Below are 20892 nucleotides of genomic sequence, written 5' to 3' on the forward strand. Positions count from 1 at the left end.
TGTGGGTTCTAAGGCCTGGCTAAAAGTTCTGGGGTTATTTAGTAAATTGCCTTTGTCCTGTAATTTATTTTGGCTTGTGATTTGGTAACTTTGGTCCTCATAAAAGGAACTCAGCTGGTTCACTATTTTAACTGCCCCCAGTGAGTCACTCTGTTAGTTAACATCTCAATTCTCAGCAGAGCTTTTTATTTTACCCTAGGAGTAGAGCACAGGGAGATAATTACTGGGAAACAACAAATTAATGACTGTAACTATCAGGTTCACTTTTCCAAGATACGTCAGGATATTTCAGGTTGTTTACTTCAGTTTTGACTCATTATTTCTTGCTGCTATTTGTAAGTGCTCTGTGTTAAATACTTCACCCAGCTCTGAGTTCCCTGCAAAGGCATTTTCTAATATCAGCAATTAGTCTGGGCAGCAGTCCTCGCTCTGGGCACTGCAGAATCATCCTGTCCCTGCTTTCAGGCACATGAACAAACCCAGTGTGTGGGCTCTGATTTCCAGACCCACTCTGTCTCAAAGGTAGGGACACATGATGCTGTGCCATGTGACAAATCTAAAGAGGATGGAGACAACCACAGAAGCAGGAGAAGGTTACTATGCCAAAAAAGAGACAACATACGTGTAGTCCTTCGTACTGAGGAGGAGAGGGAGGTTGTGAGGGAGAGGGAGTTCTCCTCTCTGTCCCGCTCTCCTGACACACCCCGTCGAGGAGGAAGGATGGAGGAAGGCCTTGGCAGAGACGAGCGCTTCTCGGGGCTCTTGCTCACTCCATCCTGATTGCAGCACAACAACAAGGGAAGGGTTAGTTTTCCAGGCTCACTCTTTGGGCTCTGAGTTCCTGCATCTATACACAGAGGGGGAAATCTGACCCTATGGGTCCAGTTTGCTCCTCACACAGGAGCCTGAGGGGATCAGTCACCCTCCATGCTCTGCTTTAGCTCCCTTGTGCTTCTTTACTGCATCAAAACATCTTCTGATGACTATCCCAAGACATACAGGGATATTCTTGGATCTAAGTAGGGATGGATCCCATAGCTGGCTCTTAATAAGGAAAACGTGGGGTTTTTAAGTGCAAGTTAAAAGTAAAAAAACTCTCTAGAGCTCAAGTGTGAAATTGCTATGTGAATTTACCTGCAGAGTAACTGCACTACTGGTGCCCAGGATACACCATACACTAGATTGGCAGGTGTTGTGTGATTTTTGCATATTCAAACAATAACTTATAAATTTCTTAAGAAGACAAACTTTTAGCTACATGTTTTGTTGTTTTTTTCTATTTTTTTCCTAAGTGTGGGATTATAAATCCCATTGTTTTAATTCCTTCTATAATAAAATGTTTACTTTTTGAAATCAGTGCATACCTTCTCTTTACCAAGGCGAAATAAACCCCTCTTTACCATTAAAGCAATAGACATGTATGTTAGAATATTTTTGAGCTTATGGGATGTGCAGCCAAAGACAGACTAGCATAAAGACAAATGATGATGGCCCCAGCCAGTAAAAGACACACCAAGTATGGCATTAAACAAAAAATATAAGTCAATGGCAAAAACAATTTTTAAATGGGAATAGTTAACTCACCATAATGGTTAGAAACACAAGTGAAATGTAAACACAGAGAAGCTGGAATGGACTGCCAAACATCTTTAAAATTTATACTGCAACTTCTTCACAAAGTCCGATGCATTGACTAAATTTGGTTCTTTGAGCATTTGGATTCTGCCCTATTCTATCACCTAATGCTGGTAGTTAGAATTGTACTACTTATGCTGGAGACTGAATTTGATTTCAAAGAATATTAACAGGTCAAAAATTCTATTTTTTTAAACTTGCATGGCACATTAGTCCTGCTGTTCTTTAGCACCACTTGCAAACGGCTGTAACTTCTTGGCAGTTAATGAAGTAGCATCCATATGATAAACGGGAAGAGGATCTGTCTCTAGTTACAACTTATTTCACTTACCTTTCCTCTGGAGTATCTCCGTTTTTATCCATTTTGTAGCAGAGATCTCGTAGCCTGCTAATCAGTTTTCCTGCCACTGGATGTAAGTAATCCCACAGGAGCTTTGCAGAGAATTACTCAAATTCAGTGGGTAGATAATGTGTTTCATGGAGTTCACCTGTGCATCTCTAACTCTCTTTACTAACTCTGCTACCTTACCTTAGCATCTGATTTTGAGTCTCTTGGGCCTGCAGAGGAGGGCCGAACAAAATAACTGTCTGTATCGAGAAATGTGGCCCTTTGAGTGGGTAATGAGCAAGCTGAGCTGGGTCTTGGAGGAAGCAATGACTTTGCTCTAGACTTTGAGGCAGGAATCTTTGACAAAGAGGCAGTCTAGTCATGAGAAAACAAACAAAACACAACATGAAGCTGGACAAAAGGAAAATACATGCAACACGGACCAAAAAAAAAATACGCCAAGCTATGAATTAATACTTTTCCTGTGTCTGGTAATGGTCTATGCAGATCTGACAATCATGGAAGTTTCAGTTTTGTGACTGACACTTCCTAGGTCTGGACAGAGTAATTGATTCTAGGAATCTGCCTTTTTCTGTGCAGATGCTATTTTGGTCTTGTATTATTAGGAAAAAACTGGTGCCAGGTGTGGCATTTAACTGGTACAACTGCTGGTTGGCTGCATTAGAAACAAGTGCAAAGCTACAGGAGCACCAAGAGATCCCAGCCCTTTAAAGTTAAATATATCCCCTCAGTCTAAAATCAAGAATAAACCAGTGGGAATCTCAGAAGCAAAGTTACACAAGTATTCCCACCACAGCAGGACAAGACAGTATTCCTTCTTTTGGCACTGTGTACAGACAAAATCCTTAACACACCCCGGATACTGCCCTGTGCATTTGGTGTCACTCCACAGAAATTCATAAATTTATACTGGCAGTATGGAGTCCTGGAATGAGGAATGCCCTATATATATATGGTTGAAAGGCTGACATGGTATTTTATTGTGAACAAATACTTGTTTGGTACCAAAATATGACAATTTGGTATTGAAAGAACAATTTAACACCATCAGGTCAGACAAAAACGTTAATACTTAGGAGCACTCTACTGCTTTACAGAAAGGAATCTCCTTGAAACAGAATAGGACTACTTGGTTAAGAAGAACTTTTTTTTCTTCTATTGGTATAACTGGTATTAGAGCAATTGCAAAGGTGTTACCTTGGTAGTCCTGATCCTCTCTGCAGTCATACTAGCGTGAAATTACACATAGGAACAATCCCAATGGGCCTGTCATTCTGGGATTTGTACTGATTTTTAGCATTGAACTTGGCATTTGATCTCAATCAATCCCCTAGATGTTCCCAATGTTCAGAAAAGGTACATGAGTCGCTTTTAATTTTTCTCATTAGAAAATGAGAAAAGAATGGGTTGTCCAGCTCTGACAGGCCTCTGGCTTGGGCTAAATACTCAGCCTATGGAAAAATGAGACTGGTGTGCTGAATGTCATCCATGGCATCACCCACAGGATTAGGAGTTGCAGAACTGTAACAAGCAATTCCAGTCCTAGAGTACAGCTGAGAGGAGTTCTATTGGATGCCATCCTCCAGACCAAATATCAAGACAAGAAATTAGGATGGATGTCCTTTACCAGCAAGAACATATGCCCATAAATGAGTTTTGCAATGTCTTTATGTCTCTTTCTTTTTAATACTTATTTTACTGTCTGAGAACAAACAGAAGAAAACCAGTGAATAATTATTTTACACAGAAACTACAGAGTGTGTGTTTCTGTCAAATCAAAGGCTTTTCCAGACTTTGACTGGTTTGTCACAGTTCCATTTATGGGTCTCCTCCATTCGGGAAACTTTGGATCCTGTTTAGAAATCCATGAAGATATTTATTGATGCTTAAACTCTTTGGAAGCAGGGTATGTAGGTTGGGTGGCCCCAAGAAGCAGACATGCTGCAAGCACCTTTCACATGGCTTTCTGAACTAGACATAGAACTAAGCACACATTTTTTGAGGCCCAAATCTTCATTCTGTGGTTTTCACCATTTTCAATTGGCATGCATGAAATTACCCCTATAATGAGACTGAAAAACTCTTACAGATTAAGGTTCTAGCCATAGTGCAAAGACTTTTCACTCATACTGCTCAGTGTCCTCTGTGAATACATGAATCTAATGTGGATGCTAAAGATGGACAACACTGAGATCTGTCAATGGAATAAATGGGGAAAAGGCATGACCTTGAGCTGCTGCACAGCTCTGGTTATCGCAGTCTAGAGTCTCTCCATGTTACTTAGGTAACAAGGCACTTTTTAGCATCAGTAATAGCAACAGAATCTGCCTAAAGCTGGTTGAGCAAGCAAAGAAACCATGTCTCAACCCCTGCAGGAAAACTCTGTTGGCAATACATTATCTCTGACCTCTGTTTTAATTTATGTTGCTGGAAGGGTTAGCTGTCCAGAGGACAAATATCTATGTAAGTCTCACTGAAACTCAGGGACTGCTGAAGTGGGGATGCAGAACCCTCATTTTATTTCAAGCAATTTGAATTGAAAATGTATCTCCTAAGACATGGCACAGGTTTTCATCACCTCACTGTGAATGGCAGGTGCACAGCAGCTTCCAGCAGATGGAACTGTTTAGCCTTTGCTGAATTTGTCCTGTGTAAACTGCATTCTGAACATGAATAACAAAACTGACCAGGCTGGATGATCTAACATTACCAGTGGAGAGGAAAAGGCTGCACTTGAAGGACAAAAAAGCTGAAAACCACGAAGAAACAAAACAACAAAAATAGGGAGAGATCTTTATAAAAGCAGAGGCAAAGGCAAAGCACAGAGGAGAAAATGTCCAAGAGGTGTGTGAGTGTGGCAACCAGAGAGGCAAGGCAAGAGAGAGAGAAAGTAAGCAGGGGACAGTTTTCTGAACTATGCTATAACAAAAGGGGCAGGAATAGGGAAGGTATACAGAAATAATTTCACAGAATGATTTTGCAGTGCTTTTATTAGAGCACTCCATAAACACTGACAATGGGGAAGTATTGGCTTCTCTTGTGCAAGTGTTGATGGTCTGTCAAGAAAAGACAGTAATAAAATATGCTCAGACTCGGCCCAGAAACCTGCACAGATCTTACTCACTGTACTTGTAAAAAAGCTCTAATAGTTTCCTAGTTATGAGCTGGAATGAGTCAGACCTGAAAAGCCATGGTTCCTCCAAAGCCTCCAATTGGTTATGCTGCTCCCAGCACTACCAGTTTCTCCTGATTCATAAACAATGTTTTGCACTTCATGTGACAATGCTTTTTTACTCCCCAAAGAACTGAGAGTCTGTTTTAATAAATGGAAGAAATCACCCATGGAATATACTAGGAAATATGTTGGGAAATTTAGAGAAATTCTAAAGAAATTCTTATTTTTTAATGTTGGGGGTTGATCCTGATAGGTCCCTTCCAACTCAACATATTCTATGACAACAATGACAAAGTGTTGTGCTGCAGATGTGAATTAGCATGTGTCACTTATGGAAAATATAATTGCACAGGGGAGAGTGAATGGAGGCTGGTTTCCTGGGGATTTTGGAGGGGTGGGACAGAAACAGTGCAGGTCAGCAAGGAGCAAGGGAGTCTTTCCTTAAGAGACACAGGAAGCAGAAAAGGCTGTAGAGCAGCTGAAGGCAAGGCAAGGCAAGGCAAGGCAAGGCAAGGCAAGGCTGTAATCTGACAGGTTATAACACAGACAGTGGCCCAGGGAGTGGCCAGACTGACAGCTCTGCATCACATGTAAATTCTCCTGGCCAGTAACTTCCACACAGGCACGGCCCCTGCATAACACTGGAAATATCCAGCAGTCCTGAGGGAGGGCTTCTGCCTACACAGCACTCCAGCAAGGTGGCAGTGCCAGCTGGGTGCTGCAGGAAGGGCCAAGATCTGCAGCTTATCCCACAGAGTGGCCTCAAAATGCTGACCACACTTCAAGTCCTGAAGTGGGGAGTCTGTGTGCCCTCTATGGATCTGCAAACTGTCACCATCTACTATTTGAGACTAGACTTCAAAGGTTATTCAGGAAAGGTGGTTTTAATTATCCTTTTAAATGAATAATGAATATGGTGAACAAATTTTAAATGGAACACACAGTTACTTACTGAATTAACACAAAAAGATGTGAAATAAGGGCAAAAGGAGATTATAAAGATGAACAATAAGATGATTTTACTCACTGAGAGTTTTTCCTTTGCTTGTTTAAATACAGCAGGAGCCTGGTTTGTTTCACCACCTGCTGCTGAGAAATCCAAAGAAAGACTTGATAGTTAAAGACAGTAACAATAAGCATTTTCATTTAGTACACTTGTTAGATCAGTTAAATGCCTTGAAACTACTCTGCAAAGCAAATACTTTGTGAATTATCCTCAGTGAATTTGTATGCAGACTTTACTTGCCTTAAAAATTTTCTGTATTCATCTTACTTGAGGTAAACTGGTATTCTGGTAACTGGTGTTTGGAACAAAATGAAATTTTGTACTCATGTTCCTAAAAGTCTATAAACTACAAGAAAAACGTTCCAGAAATAGCTGACAAATATAAGAGTTCTGGTCAATCCTCAGACAACTTAGCATCTTGATTTTCAGGACTGTCCTCTAAAAATCAGGCTCCTTTAAATCATCAACAAATTTAAATTTTAAGAGAGGCCTCTATAGTCACCACTTGCAAAATATTAGCCAACATTCATAATGGAAAGAGAGAGAGTCACTGTTGAATTATTATCCTAATTGTGTCAACAAGGTCAGTGTGTCATGGTCAAGTAAGCTCTCAAGAATTTAGAAATTCAAAGTTTATCTATGACATCAAGAATGTTAATTCAGTACTTCATTTATATGTACAACATAGTTTGAGGTAAGATCTTTCTCTTGGACTTTGAATCCTTCCACACTTGGTTTTTGAATGGGGTAGCTTCTTGGAAAGCAGGTTATTAATTTCACCCCAACACTGCTGCTTAGGAAGTGATGTGCCACCAGACATGAAATCTTCTGGCCCCTGTGCCAGGATGCCCTTGGTAAAAGCAGAAGCAGGACAGCAATCACAGATGACAACCTTCTGCTGTAAACCCAACTGTCTTCCAACTCTAAACCCAACCCTAATTCCTCATACAGGAAAGGTCAGGTTAATTTCTCCCTTTTCTAATGCAGCTTCCAGGCGTGGTGAAGTTATCCCTGGTTTTCTGTCACACTACCCAACTCTAGTCCAAGGTGTAGGAGAGAGAACTTGTGAGAAGAAAAGGAACATGTAGCTTCATGCTTCAGTTCTTCTAAGAGAGGTAAGTACAGCAGAGCCTTCCTGTGTTACACTTTACCACAGCTGTTATTGCTGGTTTGGGTCTGGTTCCCATCTCTTCTAGATAACCACAAACAGCTTCCTTCCTCCTTCCCTTGGCATTCAACCCTAAGCAGTCTCCACTGCAAGGTGGAAAAAAGCTGTGTCACTTGTGCCAATATGCCTGGTAACAACCACAACTTCTCCATCTGAACACAAGATTCCTACAGGCCCTGCTGCTGGCTTAAATACATAACAAACATGTTTCAGCTCAGGGGCTGAGCCCAGAACTGAAAACAGGAAACAGATGCACATCATGGCCAGGTCACTGTCCTGGCCTTGCCTCCAAATCCACTCCTCTGAGCATCTCACAGCCACAAACAAAACACAGGCCAGGCTGGGGGTTTCACTCTTGGAGCTACACTTGTCAAGGCAAAGAATTCCCAATTCTCTTGTCAGGGTTGGCCATGCAATTTATTTTCCAAAAGGGACAAATCTCTCAAAACACAGTCCCTACCTCATGGATATGGTAAGTTGCTGGTATTTGCCAGTGCTTACCAGTGATGTGGGATTTCTTTTTTTTTCAGGTATTGAGGGGCATTATGGAAAGATGTACTTTTCTGGGCTACTGTGCAAAACATAAAAGCAAATATTAACTTCTTTTGGTAGATATCTCTATCTTATCACTGGACATGTTTCATTTTGAAGTCAGGGTAAATGCAGTGTGGAGTTTTAACTGACTGCAACACATTCAAAGCTCTGTAGACTACACTGTCAAGAACTTTTGTGGGGTTTCATTACCCAGGCATCACTAAAACTGACAAGACCACTCCAAACAGGATGTGCTGGAAGTCAAAACTGGCTTCCAGAAATGGTGCCATATTTCAATAAAAAGAAAATGGGAGAGAGACAATATCCCTCTTGTATTCCAGATCCTGGAGAGACCTGGATGACACATTCAAGCTGAGGGATATGTAAGATAACATCTGACCACCTGCACTAATACAACACAGCATTGCAGTCTTTCTGATGGTCTCCCCCCAAGTCCCATCAGGAAGTATAAAAATGGGAGGTAGAAGAAAATAAGGCACACTGTAATTTTTCCAGCAACAAAGAGGGTGCTGAAACATTCTAAGAAAATACTTTTGATCACTTTCTGGCATGGTTCCAGCTCCTCTGCTTTAGAGCTCAAAGTTCAAGCCACATTTCTGAAAGTTTTATGATGAATCTGGGTCCATTATTTTGGTTGCTCTCCACCTCAGGACTTAAATAAAGGAGGACTTAAGTTGAGGAGGTAGTTTTTGAATTATATTTCTCACTCTGATTAATACATCTGCTTCACTGTGTATTGCATGAGAGAGAAAAACCTCTGAGATCTGCCAAGGCAGCACACATTTCAGGCACAGGGCAGATTCCCCTATCCAAGTCCATTGGTAGGACTCAGTTCTCTTTGGGATCCTACAGGTCAGAAGAGTTCAGAGGAGGCAGTGGCAGAGTACCTGAGGGCATGACAGCACTGACCACACAGCTGTAGAAGTGTAGATGAAGCTGAGAACACCACAAAGCCAATGCCTTCTCCCCACCAATGTCCACACTTACTGAACCCCCCTGGGGCTTTTGAAAGAACATGTAAATTATGGGTTGTAACTTCTGAGCTATCAAGCTGTGCTTCAGCAAGCAGTAAAAGATAGCAAGGAGAAATGTTTTAATTCTTTTTTTAAATGCCTCCCTCTTGGGTAGTTCTGGTTCAGAGTGCAAGTTAGGAGAGCCCAGAGACTGCCAATTGAGGAGGAGCCATCAGTGCAACACAGAGGGGACTGAACCAGCCTTTCCTTTCCTGGTTCCATTTCTCCTGAGAGAAGGAAGTAAAAGGATGAGATTCTGTCACAGGAGCAAGGTGATGGGATCATTAGTTCTGGTGTCCTACTGGAACACAGCCAGGATACAATCTGCACTTTATACAGCAGAGGCACCACACTAAACCTGCCCTCATGTCACCATCTTCTTACTGCATCTGCACTGGCCACAGCTCCCTGCTGGGGCTGGTCTGCATCTACAGCAGGAGTGACTGGTGCAAAACTGCAGAGGAATGACTGCCCAGGGACACCTATATTGCTTTGCTTAACCATTTGATGGGTAATGAATCTTCCTGTTAACTTCTAAGCTGTGAGAAGACGCACTTCTGCATTGCTGTGCATCATTCTGCTTTTATTAGCCCTGGTTCCAAACAACCACTCCACAGCATGTGGCTACGATACACGACAGAAAACCTGGCCTCTTTTAGCAAATTTTTTTAAGATCACAATGAAAGTCAAGATGTTCATCTTTCCACTCTGAACTCACGGGAACCACCAATAATATGTGAAAATGCTGGAAGAGTTATTTTTGTCCTCTAAATAATGATACACCTATGAAGTCATAACAGGAATCATTTCTTTCTTCCTTTCATCTTCCTCTACCAAATATTAAGATTTTTGCTTGGAATGCATTTCGCAGTGTGAGCCCAGATTTCTTCTCTCTCAGCTCCATGCTGCATGTGGCTGGATTCTCCCTGTGGATTTTGACTGTACAGCATAAACATCAGTGACAGATTGGGAATTGTCAATGCAGATAACATCAGTAAACAAAATAAAAATCTGAAACACTTCTTATTATGCGTGAGAGTAAAAAAGCAGAATAATGGAAATGCATACCATGGTTTAAGTTGCCAACATTTTCCCACCAGAAAAAAAAATAGCATAATTAAAAAAAAAATTAAAAAGAAACAAAAAAAGATGAGTACAGATTCCTAGAACACCACACTCTAAGCAAGATGCCAAGTTACAACCACAGCACTTGGAGGCCCAAGCAATGACAAGCATACATGATCATGGCCTCCATCAAACAAACAAACAAATACTGGGAAAGAAAGAAAGAATAAAAGAAAAAATGGCACAAAACACTAAAAAGCAATACTATTTGTGTAGATTGATACTCTTGGAGGAAAAAAAAAATAGAGAAGCTGATAGAGCTATGAGATTTACAAAAGAAAATGTCTATGTTTGCCAGCCACATTGCATAACTGAACAGAATGCAGTCACCTGTCTGCTTCCGTTTAACACAGGAGAGATGAGTTGGTCTAGTATATTTGATAGCAGGTTTTAAAATTATTTTCCTGGAGGGAGAGTGGGCCTGAACTTCAGTTTTTTTAGCAAGTTCAGCTTTCTTATACACTGCTATGGATAAAAAGAACACAAAAACACAGAATCAGAAAAAAGCCCAGCAAACCATTTCATATGATCAATACATCAAGTGTCAGGCCCACTGCTCCACAGCTCCAACCCAACGCGTTGCTTCTTCTGAGGGGAACTAATCCTTTGCTGGAAGAGGAGGAGCACTCATGCACTGGCTCAGATGCATTACCCAGTGATCAATGGGGACTGTCTACAATGAAATAGGACCAGTGGAGCAGTGAGCCTTGGACATGGCTTCTTGCACAGTTGTACAATATCTCATTAAAAAACACTACCGTTAATAATGTCACAGTGCACAGAATCTACGACACAGTAACCAGATAGTACTGGAAAATAGTAAGAAAATAAAAAAAAGAATTGTAATAGGAGTGTGAAATGAACCTTTTTTCCTTCTCACTTCATCTCTGGAGAGTGTGCTAGGTTCCTTTTTAGCTATTTTCCTTTCAGGAGTAGAAATCCTGCCTCTCCCAGTTTTAAAAGGTTTCTCTTTTTTATGCTTATCAAGAGATGATCTTCGCAATTCTCTCTCTGCTTTCTCCTCTTTAGGAACAGTCTCTAACTGTTCAGTCATGATGCTCCTATCATCATCTGTAGGATCAGAGCAAATTACAACAAACAGAAGATTAGTAACAAATGTTAACAATACTTCAGAGGAGCAGGGAAAAAATAGCTGAAGACAAAGCAGACAATTAATTAAAAAAAAAACAAACTATTTTTACCATTTTTCTGAAACATGCTGAGATTACTATTAAAACTGTAATAATTCTGCTTTTCAATCATTATGATTTGGAAGCAAAAATATTCAACAGACAAAACAGAAAGGATAATGCACACCTTGAGTGTCTGCCCAGAGACTGTCTGTGTCCATGATGGAGTCATCAATTGTTGTTTCATCTCTGTAATCATCACACGTCTCTGTTTTGTAGTTCGTGAGCAGGATTTCTTCTCTCTGGGGTGAAGCAGGAGCCTCTCGGGAGCCTTCCTTGGGCTCAACTTCCACTTCTTCAACATCTAGCTCCTCTTCAGCCTGGGAGTCTCCTGTCTCAATGTCCTCCTGCTGAGTAGCAGCGAAGCGCACGCTGTGAGAAGCAGATTCACCCTCATCAACTGTTGTCTGCACCACTGTGATGAAGTCATCCTCCACTGTCACCACTGATTCAATAATGCCTTTCAGTTCAGGCACTGCTTCTGGGCTACCCCTGGCTCCCATTTCCTCTACAGCAGGCTTGCCAAACTCTGGGGGCATTGCTGATACAAGATGCTGTTTATCCTCTTCTTTTGCTTCTTGCCCTGCTTCCACCTCTTCTTCCTCATGTTCTTCCCCTTTGGGGGCCCCAGCTGCCAGTTCACATGGCAGCAGCTTTTGGGTTTCTGTGGGTTTCACAGCGCTATCAACAGCCTCTTCAGCTCCTTCTACAGATTGTGGTATGCTCTCCATCTGAATCTCAGCAGGCTCCTCCTGGAGAGGCTCAGCTTTTGGAGAGGGAAGCTCCTCAGAAGTCCCCTTTGCTGGTAACTGTGTAGGCACCTCTTCCCCAGACACGGGAGGTTTGGGATGTTCTGCTTTGACATCCTCTGGTTTCACAGATTCTCCATTCAGACTTTCTTGGGCTTGATCATGCTCTCCACTAGATTCATAAGATTCCTCCTTATCAACTGCCTCTTGATGTACCAGATCTGGCTTAGTTACTTTTTCCTTAATTTCCATTTCTGACAGTTTGGTGCTGTCCTTCACATAACCAGGCTCAGTCTTGGAAAGTACATCGGCATCCTTTGCTTCTCTGGAGAAGGTGGTCTCCTCTTTCTGCTGAGTGTCTTTGTCCTTCCCTGAAGGAAGAGAAACAGCCTCACTAATCTTAGTGTCTAACTTACTCTGAAGTTCTTGGTCAGCTCTCCTTGCTGCCACCTCCATATCATGTTTAATAGCATTGTAATCTGGTTTAACTGGAGCTTCTATCTCAGCTATTTCAGGAACAACACTAAGAGTCTTCTCCTTCTCCATCAACAAACAAACAGAATCCTTTTCTATTGACATCTCTGAAGCAGAAATTCTGTCATACATTGTATCAGCAGGTAAGTGAACTTTACTAGCCATGCTTTCTTCTTTCCTTTCTAACATTGCCTCAGCTCTTGTCTTCTCTGGTTCTGCTCCTTTAATGGGACAGACCTCTTTAGATTCAATTTGATCTTCACTTTTTTCTAGCACAGTATCCAGTTTCTCTTTTTTCGCCTCCTCAAAGTCTCTCCCCAGAACAGACTCACCATGCTGAGGCAAGTCTTTCTCACTGAAGAAGTCTTCTTTTGATTTTTCAGCAGCTGCCAGCTTCACTTCTATTAAAGACAAGTCAGGAGCGAGGCCACGTCTCAGTTTTTCATCTGTGCCTTCGTAGAAGGGACAGGTTTCACTCGTTAAGTTCTCACTGTCCTGAACTGGAGAAGGGAGTGGTACTGTGTACTTATTGAAAACACAGTAGCCCAAGTCTTCCAGCTGACTTTCAGCTTTTAGAATTACATGGTTCTCATTTGTCACAGGTGGCAGGGCTGTGCTGCTGTCTTCCACAACAGTGTCAGAAGGAACTGACTTCTTCTGTGCCACCTCAGCATCTGCACTCACAGAGGCTAATCTAGATCTTGTCCCTGCCAAATCTAACATTTCAGGCAGGTCAGGAGCCAGGACAGCCCCATTTTTGTAGTAATCTTTGGCCTGGAAGGATGGTTCAGCCAAGGTCTCAGGCTGGACTTTTTCTTCTGCCATTACTTTTTCTTCTTCTATTTGCTCCTCTTCCTCTCTACTTTCAATGGGGAAGCAGGGGGCCTTCTCCAATGCTGGTGTGGTTGCTGGCAAGTAGTCATCACCTTCATCCATACTTCCACTAGTGTTAGTTAGAATATCTGAAGCGAGGGGAGAAAGATCATGTGCACGACCAAAACTAAATCCTAGGGCTATTGAGTCCAGACAGGACATGGGTAAATTAATAGACATACTTCTCTGCTCAATTGCAGATCTTCCCCCAAGTCCCAAGCTCCTGCTCAGAGTTAAGTCGTCTTTATTTTTACTGTGAAGTTCTCTCTTATCCCCATAGACTTTGGGGTCAATAGTGAACATTCTTTCTGTTGGAGAACTGGGTTCTTCAGATGTGTCTGGTGTATAGCTCTGAGCCAGGGTGCTGTACCCCATTTCCCGAGTATGCACATTCTGCTGCTGATTCAATTCTGTCTGAAATTCTTCCTCCTCCTCCTCCTCCTCTTCATCTTCAGGTATTAGCCGACCTCTCTGATAAGGCTCATATTTACTCTCTTTAGTGTCACTTAGCTCATAGTAATCACTGCTTTGTTTAAGACCATCTGCTTTAAAGGCTTCCTCTTTCAGAGCAGAGGTTTCAAAATACTTCGACATTCCTGACTGATCCTCCTCTTCTTTCATTTGATGAGGAGCTGAAACACTTGTCTTATCCTCCTCAGTACCTTTTTTAACATCTTTCTCTTGAGAAGCTTCAAGAGTAGGAGTCTTCTCAGCGGTTAAACCTGGTGCCTCAGGGGCTTTCTCTGTGACTCTGGATGACTGAGCGGTATCAGGGCGCTCTGTTGTTTTCTCAAGGGTCAGTTCATGGCTTAACTTAGCTGGGGGTACCTGTGTGCTTTGCTGTGCCTCTTTTTTCACATCTGCTGCTGCTGAGAGCCCACTTGGGTCTGTTTCTTTTTCTGCTTTGAGAGTATCAGGTAACTTTTTAGCTTCACCATCCTTTTGAAAGTCTGTTTTGTCTAGAGAAAGCGTCTTGACTTCTGGTTTTGCAGTAATTTTACTATCTAATAGTCGAACCTCCCCGCTATCAAAGAAGTCATACCTTTCTTCCTCATCACTCTCATCCTTAGTCATGTCCTTTTCCTCTCCCCATGGAGGGATTTTTGGGGTGCTTGGAGTTTTCAATCCATCTAATGTTACTGCTGAGACATCTGGTAGAGAAAATGTCCTGTCTCTATGGATGTGTTCCTCTTTACTGAGATCTTTGGCAAACAGTTTGTCAGCAGATTCCTGAATTATTTTGAAAGTGTCTTTGAGTGAAAGCTCCTGGGGGAAAGCAGGAGATGGGCCTGAAAGAAGTTCACTTTTGGCTGCTTCTGCCTTAGGTTCTGGTAGCAATACAGAACTTACACCATAGCTGATGGCACCTTGGATATCTTTGAGCGTGTCTTGCAATTTGACAGCCATAACTTCGTTGGTTGATGAGGGCACACCTGCAGTCCTTTCTTCTACTCTGCTCTCTTTTTCTTGAGCAGCACGTTCTGCAAAACTGGCTTCCCCTTTCTTCTGTGAATCAGTTTGCAAGATCCATTCTGATGGAGGTGGAAGGATTTTTTCTTTTTCTTTGCTCTCTGAATCCTTTTTATCTGCAGCCTCTGTTTTTGCTGACTGTGGAACTAAGGCATCATTTTTAGGTTGCTCAACAGTCTTATTGTCTTTCCCAGATTCACGTTGCTTTGTGTCTAATGGTTCTGCTGCAAAAGGGCACGTGCCCTCCTGGACACGGAATTTCATCTTCGTGGCTGCAAGTAAATCTGAAGTAGTTTGTTTGGGTTTTATAGCAAAATTATTTAAAGCACTTACAGGCAGGCAATCATGTAGCTTACAACATTTTGGTATGAATGATGGAATGGAAAGGGAAAAAGATGTGAACATGCAGCAAGGCATCCACCTAGAAATCTGCTTTAAAGTGTTAAATACTAGTTCCCTTTCAATACATAAGGTTTTATAAGGAAAATGTGAGTTGTACACATATAAATGTGAGCACTGAAATGAGATGATTTCATGTAAATTCTTCATCTTCATGATTTGTGTACAACAGCAAAACCACAAATAACCTCACTTCATTAGAAGCTCTGCTGGACTCCGTGGCTTATGTTAGTTTTGTGTTAGTGAAGTCTCCAACTTTAAAGGAATCAATAGTACCTTTGTGTGTTGCTGATATTTAAAACATACACAGTTATATATTTCTATGTATTTTTATGCATTTTTCTTCTACATGCAGCCTAAACTAGAGATAATGCCTGCAAAGGGTTTTGCAAATTTCAGAAGAGGTTGCTTTTTTAAACTGTACCAACTTATAACACTCTCTCTTTGTCAAATGTCCAAAATCCCACTGCTGTCACCAAACCAGCATGTGGAAATCAACAAGAGACCAATTAATAGTCCCAGATCTTGAAGGTCTGGTCTTCAAAATGGCCAGTCACCTACAGCTGTAGCTGAAGTCAAAGAATACTTGGCATGTTTCTGTGACTCTAGATCAGGCCCTAATTAAGTTAATTTGAAACTAAAAAGGCTACCCTTATACTCTGCCACTTTATTTTCAGAGAGGAATATCTAGTTAAGTTTTTTTAAATACCCACCACTCTGTTAATCATCAATAGCTTGATTTTTTTTACTGTCCTGTGGAAGATAATGATTCCTATCTCACTGAAATCTTCCTATAATGGAAAATACAAAGAGAAGGAATACAGAATGTGGCATATCTTTCTGTACTAATCTCTAAAAAAGGTTTTATGAGTTTTTCTAAAGCTTGTTACAACTAGCATTGTAGTTGTAACAACTCTGAATTTCCCATCTGAAGTCCATGAAACCATCTTTTTGCTCTGATAAATCTGACTATTTTTAGAACAATTAGTATAGAAGTACTGCTCATTCTTTGAATATATTGAATATATGCTAATACTGAGTCAAAAAAGCAAATGCCATTCTAAAATCTACAGGTAACCAAACTATAAATCTACACCTACAGTAATTTTGCTCCTTTATATTTACATATTTATTGCTCCTTTACATTTGGTGACTGACTTGCAATCCCCATGAAGTGTAAAGCAGAGCCATTGGGCTGATGTCACCCTCGTTTCACAGAAAATAAGTAGTTAGATATTGCTTTTCTCCATTATCCTGCTATGTCTCCTACTGTAGTGCAAGAGAACAATACCAATGGCATCAAAGTATATTGTGACTGCCAGAGGAATTCAGTGTTCCTCAGCTGGGCCATTCAGAACACAAGGCTCCTAAATGCAGCCTTCCCTTAGCCAGGCACAGAGTGGGTGCATCACTACTCCACACAAGGTGTCCTTGCACCTCGTTCCACTGGCTGAAGAGAAATACCATTAAAAGAAAAATACTAGTTCTTGTGTACTCAAAGATGACTGCAATAAATATTTTGTTCAGAGGCTAAGTCTAAACTTCACCCAGTGCACCCAGTCCTAACCTTCACTTTGAAGGCAAAGGTCCCAGTGGAAGTGATGGAGATTTTGCCTAAGAAGGGCACTCCAGCAGGGTTTAACATTCGTCATAAAGTGACACACTCAAAAAATAAGAGTTCTGGCAATGACTGAGGAGAGGAGGGGTGGATTGCAATGGATGACAAGGGTATGATATAAGAAGCAATAGCTTTAAGGAAGCTAAACCAGAATGCACTGAAGCACACACAAAAAAACCAAACCAACCAAACCAAAAACCTGCACGCTGCAAATGAAAACATTTCTACAGTTTAAGCATCTTTATGTCATAGTCAAAGGCAGTAAATCTGCTGTTTCAAAGAAATGCAGATGAACCTCTGCACCAAAAAGCAAAAAAAAAAATACATAGATTAGCAATGTGACTGGCAAACACATCTGAGATGGGGGAAAAAAGGCTTACACAGAGGAATAAGCTTAGCTGCAAAGCATATTTTATCATGGCAAAGTAAAAAACTCAGGAATCAGCCACAGCAGTGGGAAACCATGTTGTCATACAGCACCTACACAATCATATTATTATCCACTACACACTCTTCAAGCATAATAACAAGAGCAGTCATACTAATAAATGGGCAAAACAGAAAATGAAGCAGGCTTGGAAAGCACTGGAGAAAGCTGGAGAAGGACTTGCTGGCAGCAAACACATGCAAACCCAGGGAGGACACACCTTCCTCAGCCAAGGAAGGGGGTGTGTCCCCCACAAAGGTCCCACTGTCCCTGCTGGATGCCACACTGGGCACTTTGTCTTGGTGACACACTGAACCAGAATCTGACTGACCCTCACAGAGGCCCTTTGCCTGGTCTCCAGGCTGAAGGGGCCTGTGCTCTTTCCCCACTTCCTTCCCAGGAAGAGCAGCAGGTTTCACTTCCACAGCCATTGGACTCTTTACTGCTTCTTCATCTTGAGGATGGAAAAAACAGGTGACACCAACAGTAAACGCCAAGTGCACAGCTGAACAGGATTGCCTTTACATAACCCTTTCAGGACTGCATTTACATAACCCCTTCAGCTCAATATTTTCGATTTAAGTCTGTAAAGGACTGCCAGTATCCAGTTCATTTTAGCCACCAATTTTCCTTAGGGAAAAAAACAAACCAAAAGCCTGCCTCCCCCCAGACATGGATGTTTATGCTGTAAGATGGGAGCTGAAAGTGTTTTACAGGCATACTTCTCCCAAGGATGACAGTGGGTCAAATAGTCATTGGAAATGGAGATGGAATGGAATGATGGATGGCTCTGACAACATTAATGCATCAATGAGCTCAAAGTACACTGGTATTTTTCTAATAAATGTGCTGTTTAGTCCAGTACAAGACATTCAGCTGAGGTGGAGGAAGGTATGAGGCATTGATTTCTTTCCATTGACCTTGGTAATACAGACTGCTGAATGCCAGCAAGTCAATCTATTGTATGAATCCTGGATTTGGCAAAATACTAAGAACATTCATAGTCATAACAGGCCTTATGCATGGCTAATAATTAATGGGTTTTGCAAGATTTCTGCCAAGATTCCTACACTGAATGGGTTTGTACATGATTTCTTCCTTACACTGTCTAACATCTGAAATCTGCATGTGAAAATCACTATTTTAACACAAGGACTTTCATTTTGTTTGGCGTTACCCCACTTATCCCCAGGCTCCTCATCATCAATTAAGTCAAAGAAACCAATGAATGCAATATAACTCTTTGTTCATTCAAATTTCTAAAACACACCACTCAGCCCATAGCCTGTTAGGAACAGTATAGTAGAATCAAGAACAGTCTTTGCTTGTGCCTTGGCAGAAGAATTATTAGAAAAATCTCCATTCCAGGCCTGTACTCCTGCCTCTGCTACTCAGACAAAAATTACTGTGCACTATTAGTATTCCCTCTGGTAAGAAGTCAGGATTAAGTGTGAATCCTTTGATTTAGCCACATACTCAAGGAGCTGACCAGTAGCCATGCTGCAGGCAACCTGATGACATCCCTGAGTTTAAAATGTGTCTCACAAGGAAGTACTTCACTGAATCAGGCCTAGAGCAAAGCTGTTTCAAATCTGGAGGTGGCTGTAACCAGCCTCTTGGAATTACAAGGGCTTCATTTTTCTCCTGAGTTTAGCCCAGTGAAAACCAGAAAATCAATCACGCATGTCAGCTATGGCCTTTTAAAAGAGTGATTTAAGGAACATGAACACTGTTTGAAGCTGAGAAAGTATCATTATGTAAAGAACAACATATTATTAATAACATAAAATAATTAAGGTTAGATACTGCATCTTAAATGAACAGAAGCCAGAAGATTCAGAATCAGACCTGGACCAATGCCTGAGCATTGTAGAAATATTTGCACACAGCCAGATTGTAAAAGCAGACTTGCAGGACAACAGGTCTCCAGCTACAGAAGACCGTGACTTCAATAACTTTCTTTAGTTTTCTTTTTCTGATTTTATGTACTTTTGCAGGTGCATCCCTCTCAATTAAAAAATGCTAAGGAAAGCCTCTTATTTTACTCTAAGCAGTACTCCTTCATTTCCTGAAACACTTTACACAAAGCCACATGAATAAAAATCATTACTCAAACTAGAAAGTTGACCCTGAATTAACAAAATTATCATAAAGCCTCTGTTTGTGCAGCAGACTCCTATGCCAAACAGACTGCTGGCCAGCAAGGACAGCTGTTTCACACAATAGTCTCAGTTGGAAGGGACCCAGAAGATCATCAAGTCCCACTCTCAAGTGACTGACCTGCACAGGAATTGAATCTTGGCATTTTAGCACCGTGCTCTCACCAGCTGAGAGGATCTCAGGGTCTCATAATACCGATCTTTCCACTCATGATCCAGCTTATTGGCCTTTTTTCTCCCCTACATGGATATTCTGAGATTTACACTTCCACTAGAGATAGATGATATGACTGACAAGGAATTAATGAACTAATCAGGCTGTTATGTACAGCTATAGGCCGTACATAGCTAGAGTAAGGCTACCCCTGTGACTTTTCTATCTCCCTGCCTTTGGTCAGACATGCTGGCATGAACAATCTTCAATTATTAGTGCTGATCTCTTGCTGGTGCTGTTACTTCTGTAATTATCCTGTTAATTCTGAACAACTCTGGTCTTCTTAAAATGAGCCAGTGACCAGTGTCAGGGAGACAGCTCCATCCTCCTGAGACACAAACCTTTGGAGGATTCAGTACCATTTTTAACTTCAGCTCCTAAGACTGAGTGCTGTGAAATGAAACATCATCTATTTCACTTTGGAGAAGTCAGCTGTTCTGTTAGTTACTGAAAAAGACTCTCCCTTGATTTTACTTTTACATAGCCCCTACTGATAAAATACTACTTACTGATGTGCTCATAGAAACAGGAGGTACAGAGAGGCTTTTTTCCCCTCCATGTTTGCAGTCAGTTGGCACAATGCAAATGGAGTGTGTCCTCAAGACAACTGGAAATCAAATATGACCCAGTATGGCCTGAAATTACCTGTATACATTGGGGTAAAACTAGCTTACTGCTGGAGAATTAAAGTTCTTCCTGGACTATCTTTGGTACAGACATATTTTTCCCCCATTGTGTAAACAACTGACTTACTTTCAGTAACAATATTTTGGCCTACTCTGCATACTGTTCTTGGCAGTATTTCTCTGGCACAAAGAACAAATTTGCTTCCAGTTCTTTTAACTGGCTGCTGCTCCTTTTGCTTCTTCTATAAGCCATGTCTGAAGAACAGGAGCCCTGATTTAAGTGGGTACCATGTTACTGACCCCAAAGCTGCTCATGCTGCAGCTTTACTAAGACATGAAGAGGCTCTTGGCGGGGCATCACTTCCATCTGGGGAGAAAATACAACTGGATTTCCCTCCCCAGAAGGCAGCAATCCCAGGCACATAAAGAATGGAATGGATGGCAGGTGAGTAGAGGGGAAGAGGAACCAAACGGGACCATGCGCAGTTCACCTTCATCATGGCCCCACAAGACCTGTGTGCTTCTCCCTGTGGCACTGGGGTGTGTACTAGAGCCAGCCCACTCCGAGCTGAACAAAGGGTGCTCATAGTACTCCTCATCCGAACTGCAGGGCTCCTCCTGGGGCACAGACACTGAAATAGAGGGGGCCAGGTGTCTGCACCACCCC

At 41.6% G+C, this 20892-nt stretch overlaps 1 protein-coding gene across 21 annotated transcripts in view; it reads right to left on the reverse strand.

Moving 5' to 3' along the window:
• The window catches only part of MAP2 (microtubule associated protein 2), a 227997-nt gene that overhangs the window by 21996 nt on the left and 185109 nt on the right, over positions 1-20892 (reverse strand). For 10 of the 21 annotated variants that reach the window (XM_083864613.1, XM_083864603.1, XM_083864621.1 and 7 more), the window contains 6 exons: positions 11344-15054; positions 10891-11097; positions 10357-10491; positions 6187-6245; positions 2165-2338; positions 623-776 (listed from right to left, as the gene is read on the reverse strand). In XM_083864613.1, the coding sequence (XP_083720739.1) occupies positions 623-776; positions 2165-2338; positions 6187-6245; positions 10357-10491; positions 10891-11097; positions 11344-15054 (4440 nt within the window). Of the gene's footprint in view, positions 1-622; positions 777-2164; positions 2339-6186; positions 6249-10356; positions 10492-10890; positions 11098-11343; positions 15055-20892 lie in introns of all 21 variants that reach the window. The other 11 variants (XM_083864615.1, XM_083864605.1, XM_083864604.1 and 8 more) reach the window with 5 other exon arrangements.

This window comes from Zosterops lateralis, assembly GCF_965231275.1.
Source record: "Zosterops lateralis genome assembly, chromosome: 7".
Classification (NCBI taxonomy): domain Eukaryota; kingdom Metazoa; phylum Chordata; class Aves; order Passeriformes; family Zosteropidae; genus Zosterops; species Zosterops lateralis.